This window comes from Sceloporus occidentalis, unplaced genomic scaffold, assembly GCF_023333645.1.
Source record: "Sceloporus occidentalis isolate IW3139 unplaced genomic scaffold, rSceOcc1.0.p SCAF_4, whole genome shotgun sequence".
Classification (NCBI taxonomy): domain Eukaryota; kingdom Metazoa; phylum Chordata; class Lepidosauria; order Squamata; family Phrynosomatidae; genus Sceloporus; species Sceloporus occidentalis.
This window is the reverse complement of record NW_028316984.1, coordinates 75,409,839-75,434,829: the sequence shown is the minus strand read 5'-3', so window position 1 is coordinate 75,434,829 and position 24,991 is coordinate 75,409,839. Positions and strand designations below refer to the sequence as shown.

General features: G+C 43.7%; 1 protein-coding gene across 2 annotated transcripts in view; it reads left to right on the top strand.

Moving 5' to 3' along the window:
* Positions 1–7,242: 7,242 nt before the first annotated feature.
* LOC149314004 (E3 ubiquitin-protein ligase MARCHF4-like) overlaps positions 7,243–24,991 on the top strand; it is a 180,396-nt gene continuing 162,647 nt past the window's right edge. For both annotated transcript variants that reach the window (XM_089520345.1, XM_089520344.1), the window contains exon 1: positions 7,243–8,951. In XM_089520345.1, the coding sequence (XP_089376471.1) occupies positions 8,415–8,951 (537 nt within the window). In that variant the 5' untranslated portion in view covers positions 7,243–8,414. The remainder of the gene's footprint in view (positions 8,952–24,991) is intronic.

Below are 24,991 nucleotides of genomic sequence, written 5' to 3'. Positions count from 1 at the left end.
ATTGGGTTTTGTTTTTGTTTTGCTCTAGCCTTAATGAGGGAATGATGCAGAAGCCTGGATTCCACTTCATGCTGCTTTTCAGCAAAGCCCATTGATTGTTTTTCTCACAAAGGGAGACTTGGACCCATATAACCTTTCAGTGACATTTAAATCTGCCCTGACTTCCTTAGTGATGGTAGGACTTTTGCCTTGCCGCTAGCCCCAAATTGTCAAAAGGATTTGTTAGGTGTGTCTCAACTCCTGGGCATGAAAAATTGTTCTCTTGTAGACTGGGGTTGTGGAATCCAGTAAAGGCTACTGGAGTACCTAGTAGCAAATGAACAGCAAGGGGGTTGACAAGGAAGCAGAAGAATACAGGTAAGTATCAGTCTGGTGATAGCAACAACAACAAAAAAAAAAAAGCAAAAAAGACCAGAACTATTCCTAAAAGTCCCTATATCTATGCACTGTGAAAATTGATTATTGGTATTATTAGTCTTACCTTGGTCTTATTGATTCAAATTATACTCCACCCTTCCTCATAATAGCTTAGAGACATTTGTAAAAACAGAGTACGAATCCCCCAGTGTATTAATCCCCATCAGTGACTTAATAATAACAGTGACACTGAAGTCCTAGCAACAAAAGTCTTCTTTTGGAATCAAGAGCAAAGAAAAGAGATTTCTTTCTCTGTCATGAGTTCAGTGCCACCACTTATAAGATCTGGTTGTGAACTTCCATAACCTAAACTGCTCCAAAAGGTTGGACCCCAAAAGGTTGGTTCCACCCCACAAACTGGATACTGTGACTTGGACCACAAGCCAAAACACTCTGTCAAATTTTGAGCCATCTAAGACTATGGAATTTATCACATGGAAGGCTAAGGGGTTGTGCAGACCGGCCATTAAGGCCAGCCTGGGAGTGGAGTCAGGGTGTGACGTCCACATGACACATGCCCAGACTCTGCACCATGGCAGCGTGATGCCATGCACTGCAACACAGCACTCCTCTGGTGCTGTGTTTAGATGACGCAGTGCCAGAGGAGCACCATGAAGCTGTGGTGCTGGCGGCTATGGCACTCTTTCCAGGGCACAAAAAGGAGCCACTTTTTGCAGCTCCTTTTTGTGCCATGGAAAGGCCAGATCAGGGCCACGGCATGTGGTTGCCACGGCCCTGATCTGGTGAAGATGGAGGCAGCTGCAGGCTACCCCTTCAGGGGTGGTCTGCACAGCCTCAAGTGCCTTAATCTGATACAGAAATTGGATTTAAATCCCAGAAAAATCCAGCAAAAGTGGGATCATTTTGAGGCTCATCAGGGGCCTTGAGCAGTAATGCGAAAATAACCCATACAGAAAGTGGACAAAATTGGCTGCTTTTTACTTTCAGGAGAATCCTAAAAGTAAAAAGTAGCTGATTTTGTCCACTTTCTGTGCTGGTTAATGCTGGATTAATGCTCAATGCCCCCCACATCATGTGAAAATGATCCCACTTTTGTCAGATTTGTCCACTTTCTGTGCATATTAATGCATGATGTCGTGTGAAAACGATCCCGCTTTTGTGGGCTTTTCCTGTTTTAAATCCTGTTTTTGCATGGGATAAACCCCTTGTGATAAACTCCTATGTCAGAATGGGCTGCCACACACAGACAGACATTCTCTTTTATTATTATAATGCATGTAATAATGTACAGGATGCACATGACAAACACATATTTACAAACACCATACAGGTAACTTCAGCAGAAAGCCGATGTTGCTCTAGCTCTCTCTTTTCAGTGTTCACCAAGCAGAAAATGTGGATTAGCTGCTTTGTGATAAAATGGTCTCAGGAGAGTAGCTAAAAGGCAGTGCTTTTAGAAAAGGTGAAGTAAGTGGTGGATTTTCTGGTGTCTGGTGTAGAGAGTTTGGACTAGATAAGGGTGAAAAAAATTAAATGAAATCCAGAGGATAGAGTTTTGTTGACTGGGAATTCTGGTAGTCTTTGTTTAAAATTCCACCCTCTTCTAGATGGAGCTGAACCACTCCTGGAGTAACAGTTATGTAGTGTGAGGAAAAAACCCTTGATCCAGACTCTCATTGGCAAGCCCAGATAATGACAGTGGACAGGAATGAATTTTATGAAGTGCACCCTTTCCTGGAGACCTAGTTCAATCATCTAGGTTAGATTACTATATTTTACTTTTTGTAGGGACTCCTCTTGAAGTCAGTTCACTAACTGCAAAAGATCCAAAACACATTTTGAACATTCATGACAGTAGCTTCCCATTCAGACTACATTGTATCAATATTCTTTTGACTTTACTGATCACCAATGCAAGTTCACTTCTCATCATACCAGCCTGCTGTCCTGCCGCATTCACACTAATTTAATAATGGAAACGTATCAGTTTGGCATCATTTCCTATCACACTTTCCCCCTATGACAGTACTATGGCAATCCATGTCACATGATTTGTTTTCCACACTGCCAAACACCACCTTCAAGGAGGAAGGGTAGAAACGAATGATCATAGCTTCCAAAGGCCTCCCTAAGTCAGCAGTTGTGTGAATGTGCACCCAGATGCCAGTTTTGGGAAGGTGTTGGCTGCCATGGTCACTACTCCTCTCCACTTCTGAAGTGAGGGACCGCTGTGTGCACATTCATGCAGCAGTCCTTTGCTATTGCTGCTGAGACAACTGCCTCCTGAAGCCAGCTGCCATGTAAATGTGCACACAACAGCTAGTTTCAGGAAGGTGTTGGCAACCACAATAACTGCAGGGGAAGGGGGAGAAGGTGAGAAGAGCAGAATCATGTCCACTCATGCCATGTGATTGCCTGAGAAACAAAACTGCAGTGGAAGGGACCTATCGTACAAAAACAGTAATGGAATAACAGTGAGACTGAGAGCCTATGGATGAGTTTAGCCTGTCAATAAATAAGAGCACTACAGTAACAAATAGAATAGAAGACAGCAGCATGAGGTCATGTGATAAGTACCAGCCAAAGATCTTTTTATGCTATTTAAATTCCATATATTCCCAACCTTGTGCCCTCCAAGGTGCTGACTTTAACCTTTAAATGATTTGGAATTGGAATATCTTTAGAATCACACACACACCCAACACACATTGTCATCCCACATAAGCACGGCCAGGATAGCCATTCTGATCTATTGTCAATGTCAGCTTTCTCCATTTTGGTGCCCAGAGTATGGATTGGAGAGAGATAGGTTTCATCCCCTTTTCCCCTTTCCTCATTGCTTGGTTTTGAGAGGAGAGTGAAAAGGATGGCTTTATTGAAGTCTGATTTGATAAAATCATGAATTTACTGTGCATTCTACACCTTTTGATATTCTTTGTCAGTTTGTTACTGATCTTTTTTAAGTTTGTATTTTTATCTAGTTTGTGGAACACTGGTTTTCATTTGTAGACTGCCTTCTACACTTTAGATTTTTTAAAATGTCAGGGAATAATATTGATGATGAGGATGATACATATTTTGCTGCCTATGTTCTGGAATATAATGATTTCTTGATCTCATCTCTATTTACATTGTGCCAGCCAGTACGGAACCAGGATTTGTCACAATGAAATATGAAATATATTAAAAAGAACAGTATTGCCAGGCAGAATAAGTCATGTATTAACAATCTCTTACTATTAAATGAAAACAATTGACCACTGAAAAATAGCCATCCCTAACTAGGTGACCCCCAGATGTTTGGGAGTACAATGCTCATTATGTCTGACTGTTTGCAGTGGTGGTGGTAGTTGTAGTGTAAACAATCTGAAATACATCAGGTTAGGCCTTATACTGTGAAATCATCCACAGCTAAGGACAATAGTTTCTCAGAGGATCCCTATTTCCCACCCACCTTCTTTGAAATGTGGAAAGTGGATTGGACATGTTGTCTAGATAGTGACATGGTCTGTACCCTAGAAATAACATTTTTTCCTAGTGCCCAGCGAAACCTGTTTGAAGTAAAGCAACACACACACACATATACACACACACACACACCCAAGCAGGACAATGGATTGTTTGAGGTACCGAAATGTATGTGTGTGCGCCTTCAGGTCACCTGTTGACTTACGGTGACTCCATGAATTTCATTGTCTTCTTCTGAAATCTAGCCCACGGTATTTGGCATTTCCTAGTAGCCAATCAGGTAATCACCAGATCTGACTCTACTTTGCTTCCAAGATCAGTGTGTGTATGTGCCTTCAAGTTTCCTGTTGAATTTGGTGACCTCATGAATTTAGTGGGGTTTTCTTAGGCAAGGCATACTCAGTGGTAGTTTTGTCGGTTCCTTCCTCTGAAATTTAACCTACAACACATGGTATTCATTGGCAGTCTTCCATCCAAGTACTAGTCAGGGCTAACTCTGCCTAGCTTCCTAGATCAGATATACTCTAATATATTTATTTAATCATTTGATCCTTGGTGAGTTTCATAGGGAAAGTATAGGAACATTTACAGTTTGCAGAAAAGCATTCATGGAGGTGTTCAGTGGCTCCTATTCTTGGAGGAATTGCTGGTGTGATGAGGATAATGATGATACATACTTTGCTGTCTATGTTCCTGAATATAATGATTTCTTGCTGTCATATCTATTCATGTTGTGCTAGCCAGTATGGAACCAAGATTTGAAATATGAAATATATTGTTAAATGCCACCACTTGGAAACAGGGGACACAAAGTCATGCAGATATCAATATGGGGTCATACGTATGCAGTTGGCAATGCATGCATCCTGACAGGAAAGGGATAGAAGATCTCATACTGTGAAGACTAGACACACACATGATTGATCCACCCACAACCTTCCCCACTAAAGACAAAAATGAAGGAAGGAGAATAAACAAATTATGTATCCATAATTTGACACAGCAACACTGACACAAGTGCAATTTCCCCAAGACCCAAGTGCTCTCACACACATTCAGTAATCACCCATCATACTATGGTCTCAAAGCTAAACACAGAGATTTTTTTAAGAGACTCATAAAACAATCCAGCAGAGACAATTGGGATACTAAGCCCATTTTAAAAAATGGGATACAGGTGAGAAAGCAAATCCTGCTCTAACAGCTACTCAAAGACACACATAAAGAAAAAGTAATCCATACTCCCATAGACTGAAAGGTCCAGAAGGAGAAGGACAAAGTGGTGGGAGGGAGGAGGAGGAGGAGGCAATATTCCTATGCCTCATTAATTCAGTTTGGAAAGTTGCTTTCAAGAAAAATGAATGTAGTGACATGCTGAAGCAATGCCTAACTGAGCAGTGGCAGGTGGAAACTCAGGGATCCACTTGAATGTCAGATGCTGCTCAATTAGGAATGTCTTCTGCAGGCCTCTGTGCCCATTCTTCAAAACAGCTTCCCAAGCTGCCATGATACATAGATTACCATCACACTGAATCACAGAGGCACTCTGTTCATGTACATGCCAGGCACACTCAGTGATACACATACACATCAAGTGAAACATTGAGAGAGGGATAGACCTGTGGTTTCTCAATGGTCCCCTTTCTGACATTCACACCTTAGACATAAATAGACACCTCCTTTCTCCACACACCCCACTTTCCACATGCACATCAAATATGGGGGATGGTAACATTTTATTGGATGGCAACGCCCAGACCTCCTATCCCTGCCAACATGACCATGCTGGTAGAATGGTTCTGAGAGTTGTAGTCCAAAAAAAGTAACTTCTCTAAACTCTGGATGCCTCCAAACAGGCACATGGAAACAACCATCTAAACACCCAAAGGGCAGACCCTTTCACACACACACGCATACCATAACCACCACCACCACTATCATCACATCACCATCTCCACCACTATCTCCATCACCATCTTCACCACTACCACCAATCACCATCACAAACCCTGCAGAAAGATGCACTGGCAACGGGTCATCCCATCATATTCCAAACAAATAGGCGCAAAAGGTGTGGATGGATTGCTGTGCAGGATGGCAACCCAACCCAGATGGTGGGCAGCTGCCTACTGAGTGCTACTGAGAGCCCTTCCCCTGCCTCCCTGCCTGCCTCCCTTTTGCTGGTTGCGTCAGTCTCGCAGGAGTTTGGCGCGCCAGGCCAGGAAGGGAGCTGTCCAGAGGCTCCTGGTGCTGAAAAGGCTGCAGTTCTGCCTTCGCTCCTCCTGCCTCCTTCGCTCCCAATGCCAGCTTCCCAAGCATATGGCCCCCCCCCTTTCTCTCCCTCTTTTTGGTCTTTTTTTGGTGGGGGGTGTCTATGCCAGACCTCCCCCCCCCCAGTTTATGAACAGCACTTGGAGGGGGGAGGAAAAAAGCAAGTCTGGGCAGCAAGCTGCCTGTAACCCCCTCCCTCTTTCTCTCTCCAGCCTCCTCTTCCCTCTTCCTCCCTTCTGCCTCGGCCAAGGTGTCCTAGCCTCACAGGAGAGGACAAAATGTAGGACATCCTAGACGGGGGAACAAAAATGGAGGAGGTGAGACCAGGAAAGCCAAAAACAAAACAAAACAACCCCCCCCCCCGGCAAGATCTCCACTTGTGCTTCTTAGCCCTGGTCAACGTGGAAGAGGCTTTGGGACCCCCTCCTATGGGGTGCAAGCCGAAATGGAGGCGAGGTACTGGGAGCAGGAGGCCTTGGCCTGCTTTCTTTAAGGATCGAGGAGGAGGAGGAGGAGATGAGGTCCCACCCCTCCTCCTGCCTGCTCCCGCCCTTCCTCCCAGCCCCCTCCTCCGCCCCCCCCCCATTTGCACTGCATTCCCTATTGCATCCCAAGGAGGTAGCAACAGCCACATCACCCTCCTCCTCCTCGAGGCAAGACGGAGGGGCCAGAGGAGGAGGATGAGGAGGGGGAGGAGGAAGGAGGAGGAGAGGGGCTGCTGAGAGGGGCCAGAGAGGGGGATCGCCAGGCCAAGGAGCCCCTCCTGCCTTGCCTTGCCTTGCCTTGGGAGGGCCTTTGCTCTGGCTCAGCCTCTTTGCGAGGCAGCCCCCTGGCCTTGGCTCCCTGGCTGATTCCTCGTCGCCGGCGTTGTCTCTGGGCTTCCTCCCTGGGTTCCCAAGCCCTGCCATGGTCGAGCGTCCATGCCATTGAGCGAAAGCCCCCGTCAGAGACAGAGGAGGAGGAGGAGGAGGAAGAGGAGGAGGAGGAGAAGGTGGGGGAAGGAGGAGGAGGAAGAAGAGGAGGCGGGAGGAGGAGGAGGAGGGCCAGGGGGTGGTGGGGGCGAGGAGGAAGGCGCCTCCTGCATCCCAAGGAGGGGAGCCCTGCATCGGCTGAAGCCTCCAGCCTCTCGCTCCATCCTCCTACTGATCTCCCTCTTTGGGGAAAGGAGGGGAAAAGAGGGAAGGAGGACAGACAAAGAGCCCAGGGAAACGTGACAAGCCAACGAAGGTCTGCCTTTCCTGGAAGTCCATCTCATCGCGAAAAGAAGACTGCAATGGAGCTCCATCTCTTCCCTCTTCTGCTGCTTCTTCTGGAGGGAAAACAATCTGAGGAATAACCAAGATCCACCATCAATTCCTCTCTCCCAAATTTCTTTCTCTTCTCCCACCTCCCACAAATATATATATGTGTGCCTGGGGTCCCGAATCGTGCTTGGAATTGGTGCCGTTGGGAATCCCAGTCAACCCCCCTGAATACTTCCTTTCAAGACTTGAACCATTTCCACGGAGGAGACTTTTCCTAAGCCGGCCTCGCAAGACCGCTGTCAGGATCTGACATGCCCCGGGGGGGGCTCTCCCTTGCCCCTGCCCCCCAGGTCTGTGCATTGGGGCGGTGGGCTTTGGCTTTTCTTGGGGGCTTTCCTCTGGGGCTGACCAAGTCCGGTTTTGGCACTAGGACTTGATGCCCAGAGCAGCCAGAGCTCCTTTTGGCCTCGATGCTTGGCTCTGGTTCCGTCAGAAGCACATTTTGAAACTCCAACTTGATTTTTTAAAAAATATAGTAATAAGGGGAAATACTTGACATGCCAAATGCTGGTGTTTTGGTTTTTTAAATAATAATTTAAAAGATGCCTCTCTCTCTCTCTTTTCCCTCCCTCCCCACCGATGCCGATGACTTGAATTCTTGACTTCCCTTTCCCCCTCTTTTCTCCTTTCCGGGGTTAACCAAGAACAACCCCCCACTCCCACCCCCACCCCCACCCCCCAGGTCTGGCTCCTTGCAACCCACCAAGCATGTTGGGGGCAAGAGACTCCTGACCAGGAATATTTCATGTTGGATATTCTTTTTTCTTTTTCTTCCAAAGAAGTGGAACGCTTCATTTATTTATTTTACTTTAAGGCAGATGTGGGCAGCAGGGAGTTGGCCCTTCAATATTTTGTAGGAGGAGAAGGTAGCAGAAGAAAACTTCAGGATACTTGTGCTGCTGCTTTTGCTGCTGCTGGGACCCAGTTTTCCAGTGCAAGCAGCGTCCCGCTGCCTGCCCCCGTTGCTCTCGGGCGCCCCCTGCAGGCCGGCCCATGCTGAGGCCCAGCGCTGCGGTGCTCCTCTGGTGCTGCTGCTGGTGCTGCTGCTGCTCCGGGCTGGGCCTGCCGAGCCAGATGCTGCGCCCCCAGGGCCTCCTCAAGGGCCGCTGTCGCATGCTCTTCAATGACTTGAAGGTCTTCCTCTTGAGGAGGCCCCCAGCGCCCCCACCCCCCTCACCCCCTCTGCCCCCCATGAACACTGGGGACCAAGCCTTGGGCTTCCAGGCGTCCAACAACAACACCTTGGCTGGGCTCTATGGAGGGCGAAGGGGGCCATGGAGAGGACCTGGAGGGGCAGGAGGTGGCGGCGGTGGTGGAGGAGGAGGAGGAGTGGGGACTACTACTAGCCCACCAGAGGAAGAGTGGGGGAGCCCCGGAGGAGAAGGGGAGCAGCCCATGTCTATGATGAGCAGCGTCTCCTCGGAGGACTTCTGCAAAGGGAAGACAGAGGACCGGTATTCCCTAGGGAGCAGCTTGGATAGTGGGATGAGGACCCCTCTCTGCAGGATCTGCTTTCAAGGGCCGGAGCAGGTGAGTACCTTTTCCTCTTTGCATCACAGGTGAGCATGGACGGGGGAGAAAGCCTCCACTGGTCTCAACTCCTTGGAACTGAACTCTTCTGCCCCAATGCCTGCCTCTGCACAACTTAAAGAAAGCTGGTTTGGGGGGCCACAACTCCCAGACTCCCCTGGCTAGTGTGGTTGAAGAATCCATGTGGAGCAGAGCTTGGGCAAGTTGACATGTTGGGCTTTGACTCCCAGGCTTTGACATGTTGGGCTTTGACTCTCAGGCTTCGACGTGTTGGGTTTTGACTGTCCAGCCAGTAGGGCCCGTCAAAACCCAACTTTGGGCAACTATCCAGGAGTTTATCACACAAAGGAGATCAGGAGTTTATCCCGGGAATATCCCAGGAAAATCACATAATTACGTGAAACAATTTCACACAATGTTGCACAAACCCACCATTAAAGTGGTCGCAAAGAAGCATTGTGCATCTTTTTACTTTCTGATTTCAGTGACAATGCGTTTCCGATATCACTTTATTTGCACAATTGTGTGTGATAATCATTCACGCAATTACTTGTCATTTTCGCTTTATTGGCAGGATGCTTTAAATGTGCTTAATCTCTCTTTAATGCAGAAATCAGCCCCAGTGTGATAAACTCCAATGTCTCACTGATTCCTGCCTGCCCCATGGTGGATTATTCTCTTTATTTGTGATTGTTGCTAAAAGTGGAGGGAAAGAAAGCGTGAAGGAGTCAGAAGGGGAACAGAAATGTTCCAACTTGGTAACTCTGGGAAGAAAAAAGAAGGGACAGGAGAACCAGAATACATTTCGCCAGCCCACATACACTCAAAATCAGGAAGAAACATAAGAAGGCCATACCTCGAAAGCACTGCAGAGAGCAATTCCCCTTCCACATAAACATAGCCATATAGAGAGATAAATTAGCAAATGAGCAAACCTATAGGTTAAAATAAAAACCTGGAAGGAGCTGCCATATAATTGCCCTGGTGATGGAGTTTGTACAATTACATTCCACCCGGGATATTTTGCCTTGTACCTCCTCTGTAACAGCTATGGGTAAAGGAAGGCAAATTTGCTTGTAGATGCTTCCATGGGCTCCATTTCATTGTATGAGTTCCAAAGATGGTCACGATATTCTATTTGAAGTGTGCTTCAGTTCATTATCTTTATGTGCCAATGATATTATGTAGCTGTCAATATCGCTTCTAAATTTCCTTCAGGTTGGCCCCATGCATGTGTCATTCAGAGTTAAACTGTGCTATGATTATTCTCTTATCAGCTGGTTCCCTGTTACATTTGGGGTTTTAAAACTGGTTTTCAAAACAGCAGCCATAGCTTTTGCTCACTTGGTGGTTTGTAGCTTGGTACGCAGGGCAAGGTAAACAATACAGGGTCCCCCCCCCCCCCCCCCCCCGCCGATGGTATTTTGAGTGTGTTAAAATGCCCGTGGGGTTTTGTGTATTGGAACTGCAATGAATGAATGCAATGAAATATAGTGATATTATCTTGACTATCTGATCAAAAGATATCTGGGTGTCCATTTTATTAGTCAATGCTCTCTGAGAATGGTACATAACTTTTCAAGTGCTTAAAAAAGCCTCAGCTTCTACATCCAAAATCTGGGTCTTAGAGGTGCCCTAGTGGCTTTTAGCAAATGCTCATTCTCTTCAGCAAGCATTTAAAATCTACAAAATAAGGCAAAATAAAATAACAGGCAGTCTAATAACAGAATTTCTAAACTTTCATTTTTGGCATGAGTGAGTAAATCTGTGTGTGTGTGTGTGTGTGTGTGCGTGTGCGTGCGTGTGTTGTCACAAACAAACATACTGCTGTCTAGGGGAGGCTTCTCTTATGTAGTTCTTAATTTGCATGTATACCCAACTGTGTTATTGTCCAAGTCCTATTTACAGTATTTTCAAGATGCTTTGTGAAAGAGAAGTTTCCAAAAGATTGTATTGATTGATCACAATTTGGTACAGTTTTATAGATCAAAGTACTATTGAAATAAAGGAATTTAGGTACCCTTGTGTCCTTGCCATATTGTGGACACTGTTTTTCTTTTACCCGGTCATGAACAGTGGCATGATTACATCAGAACCTTTAACAAAAGAAACTGATTGGAGGGTGGTGATAGACAATAGTTAGAGTTTAATTGCATCTGAACAATCACTTCTGTTCCCAATCATTTCACTTCATGGGCTAAGTTCAGGTGTTATGATTTCTGGTCTTTGGCTCTCTGTAAATAAATTGGAAATATGAAAGACATATTACCCTGGCGCATAGGATGTTGAACAAGGAGATAAGGCTAAAACTTTCTATACTAAAAGTATCTGTGTGTGTGTGTGTGTGTGTGTGTGTGTGTGTGTAATAAGGTTCCTTTAAAAGAATAATGTAGCTATTGAAAACAAGAGAAATGTGCTTATTTTGTGCTAACAGTCTTCTAGGAGCTTCTTTATTAGTACTCTGTAGAGCAATAGTGTTCCATAAGTACATGTTTTAGGCCTGTAATTATATAGAGCTGGCTATTCTATGTCTTAGGTTACAGTGGAATTTTGTGGTTTTGATTGTTTCATCTGCAAGACATTAGTAATTGAGACCTGCAACTGGCATTGTGCATGTTTCTGTATATGCCCATATGTGTGTGTATGTATGTGTGTGGACTAGGTGGTAAATAGACCAGTTGTAAAGGATTCTTCCATAGATACATTTAATATAGATTAGAGTGATAGCTGTACTGTTTGTGGGCATAGATGTAATGTGGCTGGGAGGATGAATGGATGCCCAGTGTCACATAAAATAATTGGATCCTGCCCTCACTGCTGGCACTGTATAGGTAGCAAGATAACAAGAGAAACACCCATGATCACTGCTCTGTGACCCAGAACATATGGACTCGATCACATTATTGATCAATAATTTGTGCAACACACAACCAACATATGCCACAGTACAGATCTTGCAGGTGACTTGCCCATAGGCTAAAATCAAACTGCAGAGAAGCACTAATATAGAAACAATGTAGTATGGAGAGAAAAATATTTTTTCTTTGACAAACATTTTTAAAGGACATCATATAACAGTTTAAACAACTGATAATGCTTTACTACATCAGCACTAGGAATCATGCAGTTGTGCAGTTGTTGAACTGAAAATCCCATCAGCCCTAGCCAGCATAGTCATTAGGGAGGAATGCTAGGAGCTGCAGTCCCCGCAACATCTAGAGGGCTGAAGGCTGCTTATGCAACATGTAAGACTTCAGATACAGGAGAAAACAGTATTGTGAAATAAAACGTAATATTCAAAACTTGCTGGAACACCTGCTTGGTTATACCCCACTGACTATACTTCACTTTCTCTGAAATTAAAATCAGCATAAATGAAAATGTTTTGCACTCCAAATGTAGCATTTGCTAGAAAGATTCCACTCTGCAAGCCTAACATGGAATTAGCCACTACTTACTGGTGATGATGGGGTTAATCCTGTTAATGCTTAATGTAAAGAGCTGCCCATGCAGATTTTTATAGGACATGACATCTGCTTTCCAGGCAAAGAAGTCAGTGAAGTTGTTCAAAAAAATGGATTAAACCAGAATTTGCAGCAGTGTCTCTCTTGGATGCAGAGCTGATTTGCTGTACAATTTCCCTTTGGAAAAAAGGAGCGAGTTTTGTTTTTTTTAAGTTCCCAGTAGTGCCTATAATGTAACTGTGTGCAGTGGAGCATTTCCTGTGGCCTAATAAACACGGTAGAAAAGTTCAACATCTGGCAGGGATTATGAAAGGAACAAATGCTCACACAGCAGTCTCCAGAACATGAAAAGATTCACAGTGAGAAATGGGAACTGAAGGGATCTTGCATGACATTACTTTGTCCAGGAGAGTGACTGGTTTCCAGATAAAGATTTTAGAGCCAGAATCTCTGGGCATCATGACTGAGCTCCTGAAAGCACAATCACCTGGGACATTTGTGTAGGATTTATACCAGGGATGGATCAAGAGAAGTAATAGTGCCACTGTATTCTGCTTTGGTCAGGCCCCACCTAGAATATTGTGTCCAGTTCTAGGCGCCACAATTCAGAAAGGACATTGAGAAACTGGAGCGTGTCCAAAGGAGGGCGACAAAAATGGTGAAGGGTCTGGAAACCATGCCCTATGAGGAACGACTTAGGGAGCTGGGGATGTTTAGCCTGGAGAAAAGAAGGTTAAGAGGTGATATGATAGCCCTGTTTAAATATTTGAAAGGATGTCATATTGAGGAGGGAGCAAGCTTGTTTTCTGCTGCTCCAGAGAACAGGACCCGGAACAATGGATGCAAGCTACAGGAAAAGAGATTCCACCTGAACATTAGGAGGAACTTCCTGACAGTAAGGGCTGTTCGACAGTGGAATGCACTTCCTCAGAGTGTAGTGGAGTCTCCTTCCTTGGAGGTCTTTAAACAGAGGCTGGATGGCCATCTGTCAGGGATGCTTTGATTTGGATTTCCTGCATGGCAGGGGGTTGGACTGGATGGCCCTAGTGGTCTCTTCCAACTCTACGATTCTATGATTCTATGAATGTCCTCCATTGTGTCCATGGTGGGGTAATATAGTGTGGTGGGGTAATATTGTTATTCCCAGAACCCACCAGTGGCCACATATACACTACAGCACTTCCACCAATTGTACTTTCACTTTAAAATAAGACACAGAGGAAGCCTTCCTTTTAAGCTGAATGGTGCCTTCTGGGAGTGGACAGAACAAAATAGTTAGCATATCTGGACTGATGTGTCAGAAATGGAGGGGGTGACATGTGGCCTACAGAAAATAGGTGACCCATCCATAGTTTATGCATAGGCTCTAAAATGAGGGAATGTAAGACAATAAGAAGGAGCATTTGTTGTTTTTGTTATTTGCCATCAAGTTAGCTTTGACATACAGCAATCCTATGAGGGTAGAATTCAAAGACATTGCCATGTTAGTCTGGAATATCAGTGTGCAAAGGGATCTTGTAGCACTTTTGAGACTGTGTGAAAGAAGTTGTAGCATAAACTTTTGTAGACTTGGGCCTGGTACAGATTAGCCATTAGCGGCGATATTAGGGCTCGATGGTGCTCTGCGTCCATATGTGCTGAGCCCTAATATTACTGTGCTTACATCACAAGGTTGCAGTCCTATCCACATGGGGCACAGCCTTGTGATGTAAGGGTGCTCGAATGCCCACACGCTTCTGGGCAGAAGAGACGTCATAGGGCTGCATCACAGCCTTTATGATGCCACAAAAAAGGAGCCGCCTAGAGTGGCTCCTTTTGGAGAGCACATCTGTGCTACAGCATGCACATGCTTCAGCACAGACACGGGGTTTACAGGGATGACTTCTAGCCACCTGTCTCTACTGCCCCTTGATCTAGTTCCTCAGATGCAACCCTATGAGTGGGAGACCTCCAAACATCCCAGTCATCAACAGCCTTGCTCAAGGCTAGCAAACTCACAGGGCTATGGGTTCCTTGACTAGATAAATCCATCTGTTAGACATTCTTCTTCTTTTTTATTACTGCTATCTGCTTTGCCAAGCATGATTGTCTTTACCAGTGAGCCTTATCATTTCATGACATGTCCAAAGTATGATAGCTCCAAGTCAATCATCTTGGTTTCTAGTCCGAGTTCAGCCTTGATTTGCTTTCAAACCCATTTATTCATCTTTTGGAAATCCGTGGCATCTATACACCTCTCTTTCAGCACCACATTGCAAAAGAGTTGTTTATCTTCTGTCAGCTTTCTTTATTGCCCAACTTTTACTTCCATACTTAGAAATCATAAATACTATGATATGGGGCCATAACTCAGCAGTGATTTTGGATGCAGATGATTTAAACCCTGCCTTTCATATCACCATCTTAAAAAAATCAGGTAAGTGGTAAAAGAGAGCCTTACTTGTGACTTGTATTCTATATTTATATTGGTGAGTAGTGTAAGAATATTTTTTATCATAAATAAAAATCACAACTCATTTGAAATGTGGTGCTGGAGGAGAATTCTATAGACTCAACCCTTTTTCTACTATAGCTCCCTCACTGAACGCCCCTGAACTGTTACCTCCTCTTCTCTCACATGGTTTTTTTTAATGGGATGGTACATGGGAAATTAGCAGAAAACTGTTGTAACAAGAGGTTTGGAGGCATGCTTCATCTCTACCCATGCCTGAGAAGCTACAGAGTAAATGTCACACACATTTGGCAAGCGTTGTTAGCTACTGGAACAGTACAAGCCTGAGAAATTATGGAAGAATCCTTGTCTTCTCTGGCATCAGTTGCAGTAAACATCTGCACCTGGGGAGGTGTCCAAGTACAGTTGATAGGAGTTGGGAACGTGACCTTCAAAGGCAAGTATGACGGATTACCTGTCATAAGTTCTAGACACACAGGTGCACTAACTGGGGACAGAAATATAAAATCAAACATAGGCCAGGGGGCTTAGCATGTATAAATAAGATTCCTTGGGTTATGCTCAGATACCTCCAACACAGACCTTGGACTGCAGTGGTGCTGTGTACTTGTGGGCCAGTGATGTGATCTCTCCGCTGCTGTACAAGGCTCCCAGCAGCTGATTGGAGAATGGGAGACTGTTTAACTTTTTTCCCCCTATATCCTTGCAATAACCTTTTCTGTGCTAATTAGCAACAAAGCTTTCCTTTCCCATGTGGTTTTTGCTCTTGACCATAAAAGAGCATCTTACTTTTATCAAAACAGGTAGATTGAGGCAGGGCCAACCCTACTATCAGGCAGATTGAGAGTGTCTCTGGACAATAGAGTTTGGGTGGCAAGACAAGGCAACAAACTGTTAGTTATTTAAGTTGATATGGTATGTTTAGTGTCAGGGATGGTGAGAAGTGTTTGTGAGATTTTCTGCCTCATGAGCCAAAACAATGTGCCTGACTTTGGATACCATACACCTTGACTTGGAATGCCACTTGATGTTCTGTTTTAGGTAGCAAAATGTCTTGAGCTGACCCTGGCAATAAGGCACAACCATGACACACAAGGACAGCAACTACTGTTGTTCTGGGACCCATTTCCAGTGCTACATTCTCCTACCAGTACCCCTGAACCTGATCTGTACACAGCTGAGCTTGGAAAAGTTACTTTTTTGGAACACAGCTCCATCATTCTGGGAGTCATAGTCAAGAAACTAATTTTACCAAATTGTAGTGGATGAATACATATATAGTTAAAAGTAATGGATGAACAAAAAGTAGCTTTACCAAGCTGTAATGCAAGAAAGCTGAGTTCTGATCTGGAAGACTATAAAGCTAGTGAGACCATTAAGACACAAACCTGGACAATGGCAGAGAAATCCCTTAAGGTAAGAAGGTAGATGTGTGTGTCTGAATTTTTGTGTGTGAGGTGTTTAAATCCTCTTTGTTGAAATACAACCTCCACACACACATACAAATTACACATCACTGACATTTATTTCTGATATATTTAGAAAGCCACCTTTTGAAGAGGCACATAACTATTCCCCTTGCGTACCTTCCATATTTCATCTTTATAGAGCTACACAAGCTGTTTATCTTTCTGCACTAGTCCAGGAAAGGTGGAATCTATGAACCATGTCATTGAGTGTGTGTATGCATAGAGTGTAATCAGTGTTAAAGGCAATTTGTCTGTTTTAGAGAGCACTGAAGCTGTAAGACAATTACAGCACATTCCAAAACATACATACTCAGCTAGTAAATCCTTTTTCATTCAACGGGGTTTACTCCTAGGTAAGGATTCCAGTTTTAAGCTCCTCTCTTCCTAGACACAAAATGATCTGAATCCTATTGCTAGTCTCAACTAGAGTAGACCTATTAAACCATCTCTGTGTTGACTCAGTATCAGTATTCAACAGCTGGGGTGCCATAACTGAGAAGGCCTTTACCAGTGTCATCACACAATATATTACCCCTGTTGGTAGGACATAAAGATGTTTCAGCAGGGGAGTACAGGGAGAGACTGTCAAAGTCCTAAGTTATTGTGTGCCTTCAAGTCATTTCCAACTTATGGAAGTATTAAGATGAATCTATCATAGGATTTTCTTAGCAAGTTTCTTCAGAGGGGGTTGCCATTGCCATCCTCTGACACTGAGAGAGTGTGACTTACCCAAGGTTACTGACTTAGTTTCATGGCTGAGCCAGGAATTGAACCCTGGTCTCCCACTGCCCTAGCCCAGTATTCAAGACATTAAACTATGCTATAGCACTTTGAATTCATCCTGAAAGTGTATTGGCAGCCAGTGACATTCCTTTAAGACCAGTGTTATATGGTTTTTGTATGATGCTCTGGCCAGCAATCTAGTTGATGTATGTTGCACTGATTATTGTTTGTAAGAGCTTTATCACACTAGTGGGCAAACAGGATTTAAACGAGAGTTAAACTAGAGAAAACCAGGAAATGTTGTGTGATAAACTTCCGGCATTTCCTCGTTTTCTCTCATTTAACTCTCGTTTAAATCCCATTCACCTGCTTGTGTGATAAAGCTCTAAGGGGTTGTTCCCACTTAAGATTTGAAACGATTTAAAATACAACGTTTTTAATAAAATCGATTCAAAATAACACTGTTCTTATCCCGCTATCCGAATCGCTTTGTTCATCGTTCCCATCTGGTTATTTAAATCGAAGTTTTTACCTGCAAGCGTTCCTACTTGGCATGAAATCGGTGTTTAAATAAAGCGATTCTTCTCCTCCATACCTTATTTGGAGCTGTCAATCAATAGTACGTCAGAATGACGTAACGTTAATCCGGAATATTTGGAAGCGATTTATCTTTTGGCATCGTTTCCATTTCATTGACTGTTTGTGAATTTAGCGAATTTAGGAAACCCAAGCTCTTTCCAGAGGAACTATGGGATAGGTTTTGCATGACAGCATCCCCTCTTCATGTCTCCCAAAAGACAGCCAGGGAGAATCCCTTCAGAGAGCCCAGAGATCAATGAAGGAGGCTGCTGGAAAAGCAGGGAGGGAGCACTCTTCCCAAAGATTCTCTTTCCAGGGTTGGAGGAGAAGGCAGATTCCATTTGAGAAAGGGAGGGAGAAAGGCTCTATCCCCCCCCCCCCCAATTGATCAGAGCCCTTCCTTGCCTGGGCGAGATCAGATGCCTCCTCGCGAGGAGCCTTCCCTTCCCTGCCTGGGCGAGATCAGATGCCTCCTCGCGAGGAGCCTTCCCTTCCCTGCCTGGGCGATATCAGATGCCTCCTCGCGAGGAGCCTTCCCTTCCCTGCCTGGGTGAGATCAGATGCCTCCTCGTGAGGAGCCTTCCCTTCCCTGCCTGGGCGAGATCAGATGCCTCCTCGCGAGGAGCCTTCCCTTCCCTGTCTGGGCGAGATCAGAGCCCAAGCGGGCAGGGAATGCCTCTTCGAGAGGAGCCTTCCCTTCCTGCCTCTCCTCCGTTAGAAATGGGCTCTCCCCACACAGAGGGGAGGTTGCAAAAATAAAAATAATCCTTATCTCTTATTGAAAGACCACAGCGGACAAAGGGGTGAGGGAAGCAAAAATGGCCACAGCCATGACAGATGGGGACAGAAAGGGCAACTCCCCCAAGGCCAGCCCCAACGCAGTCCGCTCCTCCCATCCATCTAACACGATTCAAAGGCTGTCGTTCCTATTTAAATACTCCGGTTCCTAACTCGAATCAATGGAAAAACGTAGGTCGGACCCTAGTGTTTTTTTAACACGCGTTAAATGAGGAAAGCTCGAATTAAATTTCTATCCCGCTCTACGATTCGATTTGTAGTGGGGACGATTGCGGGTTGCTCTAGAACCGTTCTAGGTTTAAATCGGATCCTAATAGGAACGCCACTCCTTGGATTCGATTCAGAACGCGGGGTTTCACCTAGTGGGAACAACCCCTTAGTCATCCTCTAGGACAGCTCCATGAAGAGCACATTGTAGGAGTGTCAGCAGAAGGTTTTCAGTCCGTGGATTGCCATGGCTATCATCCCTGTTCAGGAATGACCGTACCTGGGGGAACAGTTGATGTTAGCCCCAGACCCTTTCAGCCACAGAGACCACCTGAGTCTCCTGTGACAAGGATGGACTTGGGAGCACTGCCAAGGTAGGATCTTACACCCTCAGGGGCAGTGCATTCCCATCCAGGCACTTGCCCAGTTCCCAAACTCAAGAATCACCAGTCCAAAGAGCCTCTGTCTTATCAGGATTCACCTTCAATTTACTGGCTCCCTTCCAGCCCACTACAGCATCCCGGCACTAGTCCATAACACGAACAGCCAAAACCAATCCCAGCGACAAACAGCAGAGCTGGGTGCCATCAGCATCTGCTTTAGATTCTGGCCCAATCCACTGTTGGTTTCAGTCCCAGCTACTGCCTGTATGTTGTTCCCAGTATACCACCCAGTGATACAGCAGCCCTTTATGGAAGAAAGCTATTCACTGTACACTGCAGTGGTTATCCAGTGTTCCTCACCATTTTCTATGCTGGTTATCATGGTTAGGCATTGCAGTTCAATAACAGGTTAATGCAATTCCTACCCCTGATCTATAGTGAGATTCCAAACTAGATATTAACAAAGTCCCTTTCCCAATGCTTTTGCTCTAATGCAATTATTCCTAAATTTAGAGCCCTAGATGTTACAGCACTTCAAGGCTAAAAAGCTCCAGCCATCCTTGCCAATGGTTATGGTCACTATAACTAAAAAATGATTTGGAGGCACAAAACAACAACAACGAAGTCCAACAAATCTAGGGATGCAAGATTGAGCAGCGCTGTTGTAATGAGGGAAAAACACTTAGCTATGTTGCAGTGCTATGTGAACATTCTTCTTCTTTTTTCGCTTTTTTGGAGAGAATAAGCAGACAAAATGCATGAAAGCATGTCTCAACTACTTTGAAGTAGTTCTGTAAAAAGGAAGGGAGACATTTCCATGAAAAGCAGCATCTCACTTGAAAGTGATTGTTCACATTCTGATCTACATTGGAATCAAACATGGTACTCTTCTATTTTCAATATTTTTAGAATACTTGCTTAGAAAGAAAACGTCTTCATCTACACACAATTTCTACCAAATTGCCATTTGGGTGAAGGTTGGACAGAAACAACCTGCATCAGAGGCAGGGAACTCCAGATGCCACAATTTCCTGCCTGTTAATGAGCCATTAACATTTCCTGCTAATGAATTAGGAACTGGTGAAACCTCTGGCTTTCAGTCTGTTCTGAATTTGACAATAATATTTTTGTAGGTTTTCTTTTAAGGCATTGATATTGTTTTATGGTTTAATGGTGCTATGCATTTTACTGTAAATTGTTTTGAGTTCTTATCAAGTAGTCTATAATAAACAACAATGTTTTTGACTACATCAAAGGTGGGGAACCTATGTCTTTCCAGACATTGTGAAGTTAATCTCCTAGCATCCCTGATTATTGACCATGTTGGCTAGGACTGATGGTCCCTACAACATCTAGATAAAATTACTTGAATTTAGCTCCTATTCACTGATTTTAGCGGATGTAAACTCAGATAAATTTAGCTTGTAATCCTATGCAGATTTATTTAGGAATAACCCCTACTGAACTTAATTGGGGCTTTGGGGTAAATGAACATAGGATTACATTATATAAAGGGATCTTGTTGCCCCTTTGAAACTAACTGCGAGAAAGAAGTTGTAGCATAAGCTTTGATAGACTTGGTCTGCCTTCTCCGATGATATTCTAGATCCAGTCTAATTCTGATTTCATGTATAAGTCTAGAAATTTTAATCAAAAAGTTGACCCCAAAAACTTGAGATGACTTACCCACAGGTCAATGTAAGTATTTCTACTTTAATTATTATTTTAAAAAGGAAGCATCCCCTGGTGAAAGGCAAGAATATGATCTCATCCATTCTGTCTTTAGAGTGAGCACATTACAGTTATGCCTCCTGGAATTTTGTATGTTCTTTGGCATTATTTTCCTTTGCTTCTACCTTTAGATCCTTTGTTATATGCCCCTATATGTTACCCTTACCTTATCCACAAGTCATATCAAAATCCATAATTTTGTCCCCCAAACCTGCCCTCGACTTATACATGAGGTCAGCTTATAGTTGAGAATATACAGTGTTGTTGTTAACTATCTTTTTTATATAAGAAAAACCTCTGCATGACAAGTTTCGGACTGATTTATTTATCATAGTTTCAAAACAAATTAGGTTGCAGTCCTAAATACACTTACTTGTTGTTCTTGCTAACTACCTTTGAGTTGGTTCCAACTCATGGTGACCCTGTGGATGAGACATCTCCAAACCCTGCTGTCCTCCATTGCCATGCTCAGGTCCTGCAGACTCAGGCCAATGACCTTCCTGATTGAGTCTATTCATCTGGCATATGGCTTTCCTCTCTTTCTGCTACCCTCTACCTTTCCTAGCATTCTTGTCTTTTCTAATGAGTCATGTTTTCTCATGATGTGGCCAAAGTACGATGGCTTCAATTTGATCATCTTGACTTCCAAGGAGATTTTAGACTTGATCAAGGACCCATTTGTTTGTCTTTTTGTCTGTCCGCAGTTTTCTTACTACTCTTTTCCAACACTACATCTCAAATGAGTTGGCTTTCTTACTAGGAAGCCCCATTTCATAAAGTAAGGTTTATATTCAAGTAAATTCTCAGCAGGGTAGTGGTAATACTGATTTTGTAATAGAGAGTTTCAATTCAGGGTTAGATCCTATCAGAATGTACATGAGCATGAGCTTAGGACATCATACATGGAAGTTTATCGCACAGGTCTTCAGGGCCATTCTCAGAACGGCCCGGCAAGAAACGGAACGAGTCAGGGACGGATTTTACCGCACACTCCAGTCCTTCACTCGTTCCATTCCCCCTCTCTTCTGTTCCCATTCCATTCCAGAGGGAACGCTTTTTGAGAACTGTTCTGGACAGTTCTCAAAAATTGCCCCCTCTGGAATGGATTAAAAACGGAAGAGATGGGGAACAGAACGAATGAGGGACTGGAGTGTGTGGTAAAATCCGTTCCCCACTCATTCCACACTCGTTCTTGCTCCTTCCGTTCCATTCTCAGAACGGACACAGGAGGACCTGTGCGATAAACTTCATGGTTTATATAGCTTCACACTAGTTTGGTTTTTATGTTACAAAAAGGCTGCTTTTTTTTTTTAACTGAAAGACTGTAATCACCAAGGAACCAGAAAGATGCTAATCATGAAGTTTAGAATACATAATGTAAAGTCTAGATACCATCATCGAAGCTGGGTTTTGTCATTAATATATATTAAGCCATCGCATCTGGCTCTCTAAAGTTCATCATTGGCTATGCTTGCTAAGGTTTCTGGGGCTTGCAAAACATCTGGAACACCAATCCCGGTCTTAGACAGACTGCCTCTGTTTTCCTGATAACTGAGATAATTAGATCTATTGGATGAGTCCCTCTTAGCCAAGGAGTATGCAAATTTTGAAATTCCACAAGTTTCTTTATCAGATAGTCACACTTACTGGTTGACAGTATATGAAAAACAAGTTTGAATGCATCTGTTTCCATTGATTTGCCCATTTAGGAAATAGGGGAAGGATAAGCAGTAAAGCATATTCAAGAATGCTAAAAACCCTCATACTTGATTAGAAATGCAAACTTTGAGACAGAAATGGTTTATCCATACAATATGCTGTCAGGTCTCATAAAGAGATGCAAATCCAGTTTTGATTTTCCTTACAAACAAGCCTAAATAAGATTTCTCTTGGTGTCTCTCTAATCTGCCTTCTTGAGGATTTTTTTTTATGTAACAACTATTGCAAGCCAAAAAGTCAGCAAGGATTTTCAGTTTTAAGTTTTAGGACAGTTTGAAACATGACAGCTTGGAGCTACTGACTTGCTTATATCTTCTGCTTTGCATGTGTGTTTGGGGCTTTTATGCATAAGCTGATTGTTTCAGAGTTTTTTGTTGTTGTTTTTTAAAAACACAGCCTCAAGTTAGGCAAAGGGGTGAAGAAAAGGAAAGTGTTCTTTAGATGAATGCAATCCATAATGATGTAGCTCTGTGTTTCTCTTTCTTTGGCTGTGGGAGTTGACATAGGGTAGAACTTAGGAATCACACAAACAATATAGCTGCTGGCAGTTGTTGTACAAAAAGTAACTTTTCCCAGATCTGATATAGTGAAGTAAACAAAAAGGCACATCCAAAACAAAAATCTGCACTTTAAATCTTACCCAAGCCATAAATTCACTGTGTACCCTTAGACAACCCAAGCCCCAACTGCAGTGGCCAAGGTGAGGAGGACAAATATCATAGAATCATAGAATAATAGAGTTGGAAGAGACGGCAAGGGCCATCCAGTCCAACCCCCTGCCATGCAGGAAATCCAGATCAAAGCATCCTCGACAGATGGCCATCCAGCCTCTATTTAAAGACCTCCAAGGAGGGAGATTCCACTACACTCTGAGGGTGTTTGTTCCACTGTCGAACAGCCCTCACTGGTGGCACAGTGGTTAAATGCCTGTACTGCAGCCATTCACTCAAAACCACAAGGTTGCGAGTTCAAGACCAGCAAAAGGGCCCAAGCTCGACTCAGGCTTGCATCCTTCCGAGGTCGCTAAAATGAGTACCCAGACTGTTGGGGGCAAATTAGCTTACTTGCTGTTCACCGTTATGATCTTTGGAATAGCGGTATATAAATAAAACAAATTATTATCAATTATTATTAATGTTGAGGTGGAATCTCTTTTCCTGCAGCTTGTATCCATTGTTCCAGGTCCTAGTCTCTGGAGCAGGAGAAAACAAGCTTGCTCCCTCCTCAATATGACATCCCTTCAAGTTGCTCATGTATAAGTCGAATCCCTGTATAAGTCAAGGGCAGGTTCTGGTGCCAAATTTATGGATTTTGAAATGACTCATGGATAAGATGAGGGCAAACCTTAGGGACATATAATAAAGGATGTAAAGGAAGAAAAGGAAAATGAAAAACAAAAGAAAATGTGTTGGGAAGGCATCCATGGTTGTGTGGAGCTAAGAAAATGTTCATACAGGTATGTCAAAAACTGATGTAAAGGATGTTAAGGTACAATATTAACTATTATCAAAAATGGAACCATTCCCTTCTCCAAGTTGAGTGGTGAAAGGCAAGAACTTACTCCATCCCAGGAACAACGCTAGGGTTGGTGTCACCCGATGTGGTCACTCATGGTGTCACCCCCCATTGACCTCCTCCCATTACACAACATACAGAATCCTTAGTAATGCTTTTGTGCACTAATGTTACTCGTAAATCATAATTCCCATATACACTGAATGTAATGCTAACAGTTGTGACATAAACAACTAGCAAAATTAAAAGTATACCTTCAAATTACAATATCGTATGCAAAACCTACATGTAGTTACATATACATAGTGAGAATTTGGTTAAAATGAAACATTTTTAAAAACAATTTTGAAAGAATTTTTTTAAAAAAAATAAAAAATAATAATTTAACATTTTGAAATTTGAAATTTTATTTTAAAAAAAATATGGAGGGCTCTCCTTTCTCCTCCCACTGAGCCTCACCTCACTCACACCATCTCTAAAATAATTTCAAAGAGATACAGGCAAATGCCACAATATTTCTGCCAAAATACAGGTGTTTGAGCAGTGATGCCACTGCCCAGGAGAATCTAAAATAAGCATTGAACCCCCGCACCCCCATCTCTCTCGGTGCTCTTTTGAGGGAAAGCCCTAAAGACCTGCTACTGCTGCTGCCATGATCTTCCCACCCAGGCATTCAAAAATGCCAGAAGCAGCAGTGTAGCTGAAAAAATACAAGGTGTCAGTGCTTCTTTTAGGTTTCCCTTGGACAGACTAAGCTCTTGCCTTTTGCCACTCTACTCAGAGAAGGGGATGGTCCCTTTTCTTGATAAGAGTTAAAGTACAGTATTTATATGGATAAGTTGGGCCAGGCTTTTTGGGGCAAATTTTTTGTTTAAAATTTATAGCCGTATACACAAGTGTATACAGTACCTTGGAACCTGCAACAAAATGTAGTGAAGAATGCTCCTGTTTAGAGGGCTTCTGAGCTAGCTGGCCAATCAGCCTCACCATTTTATAGCCA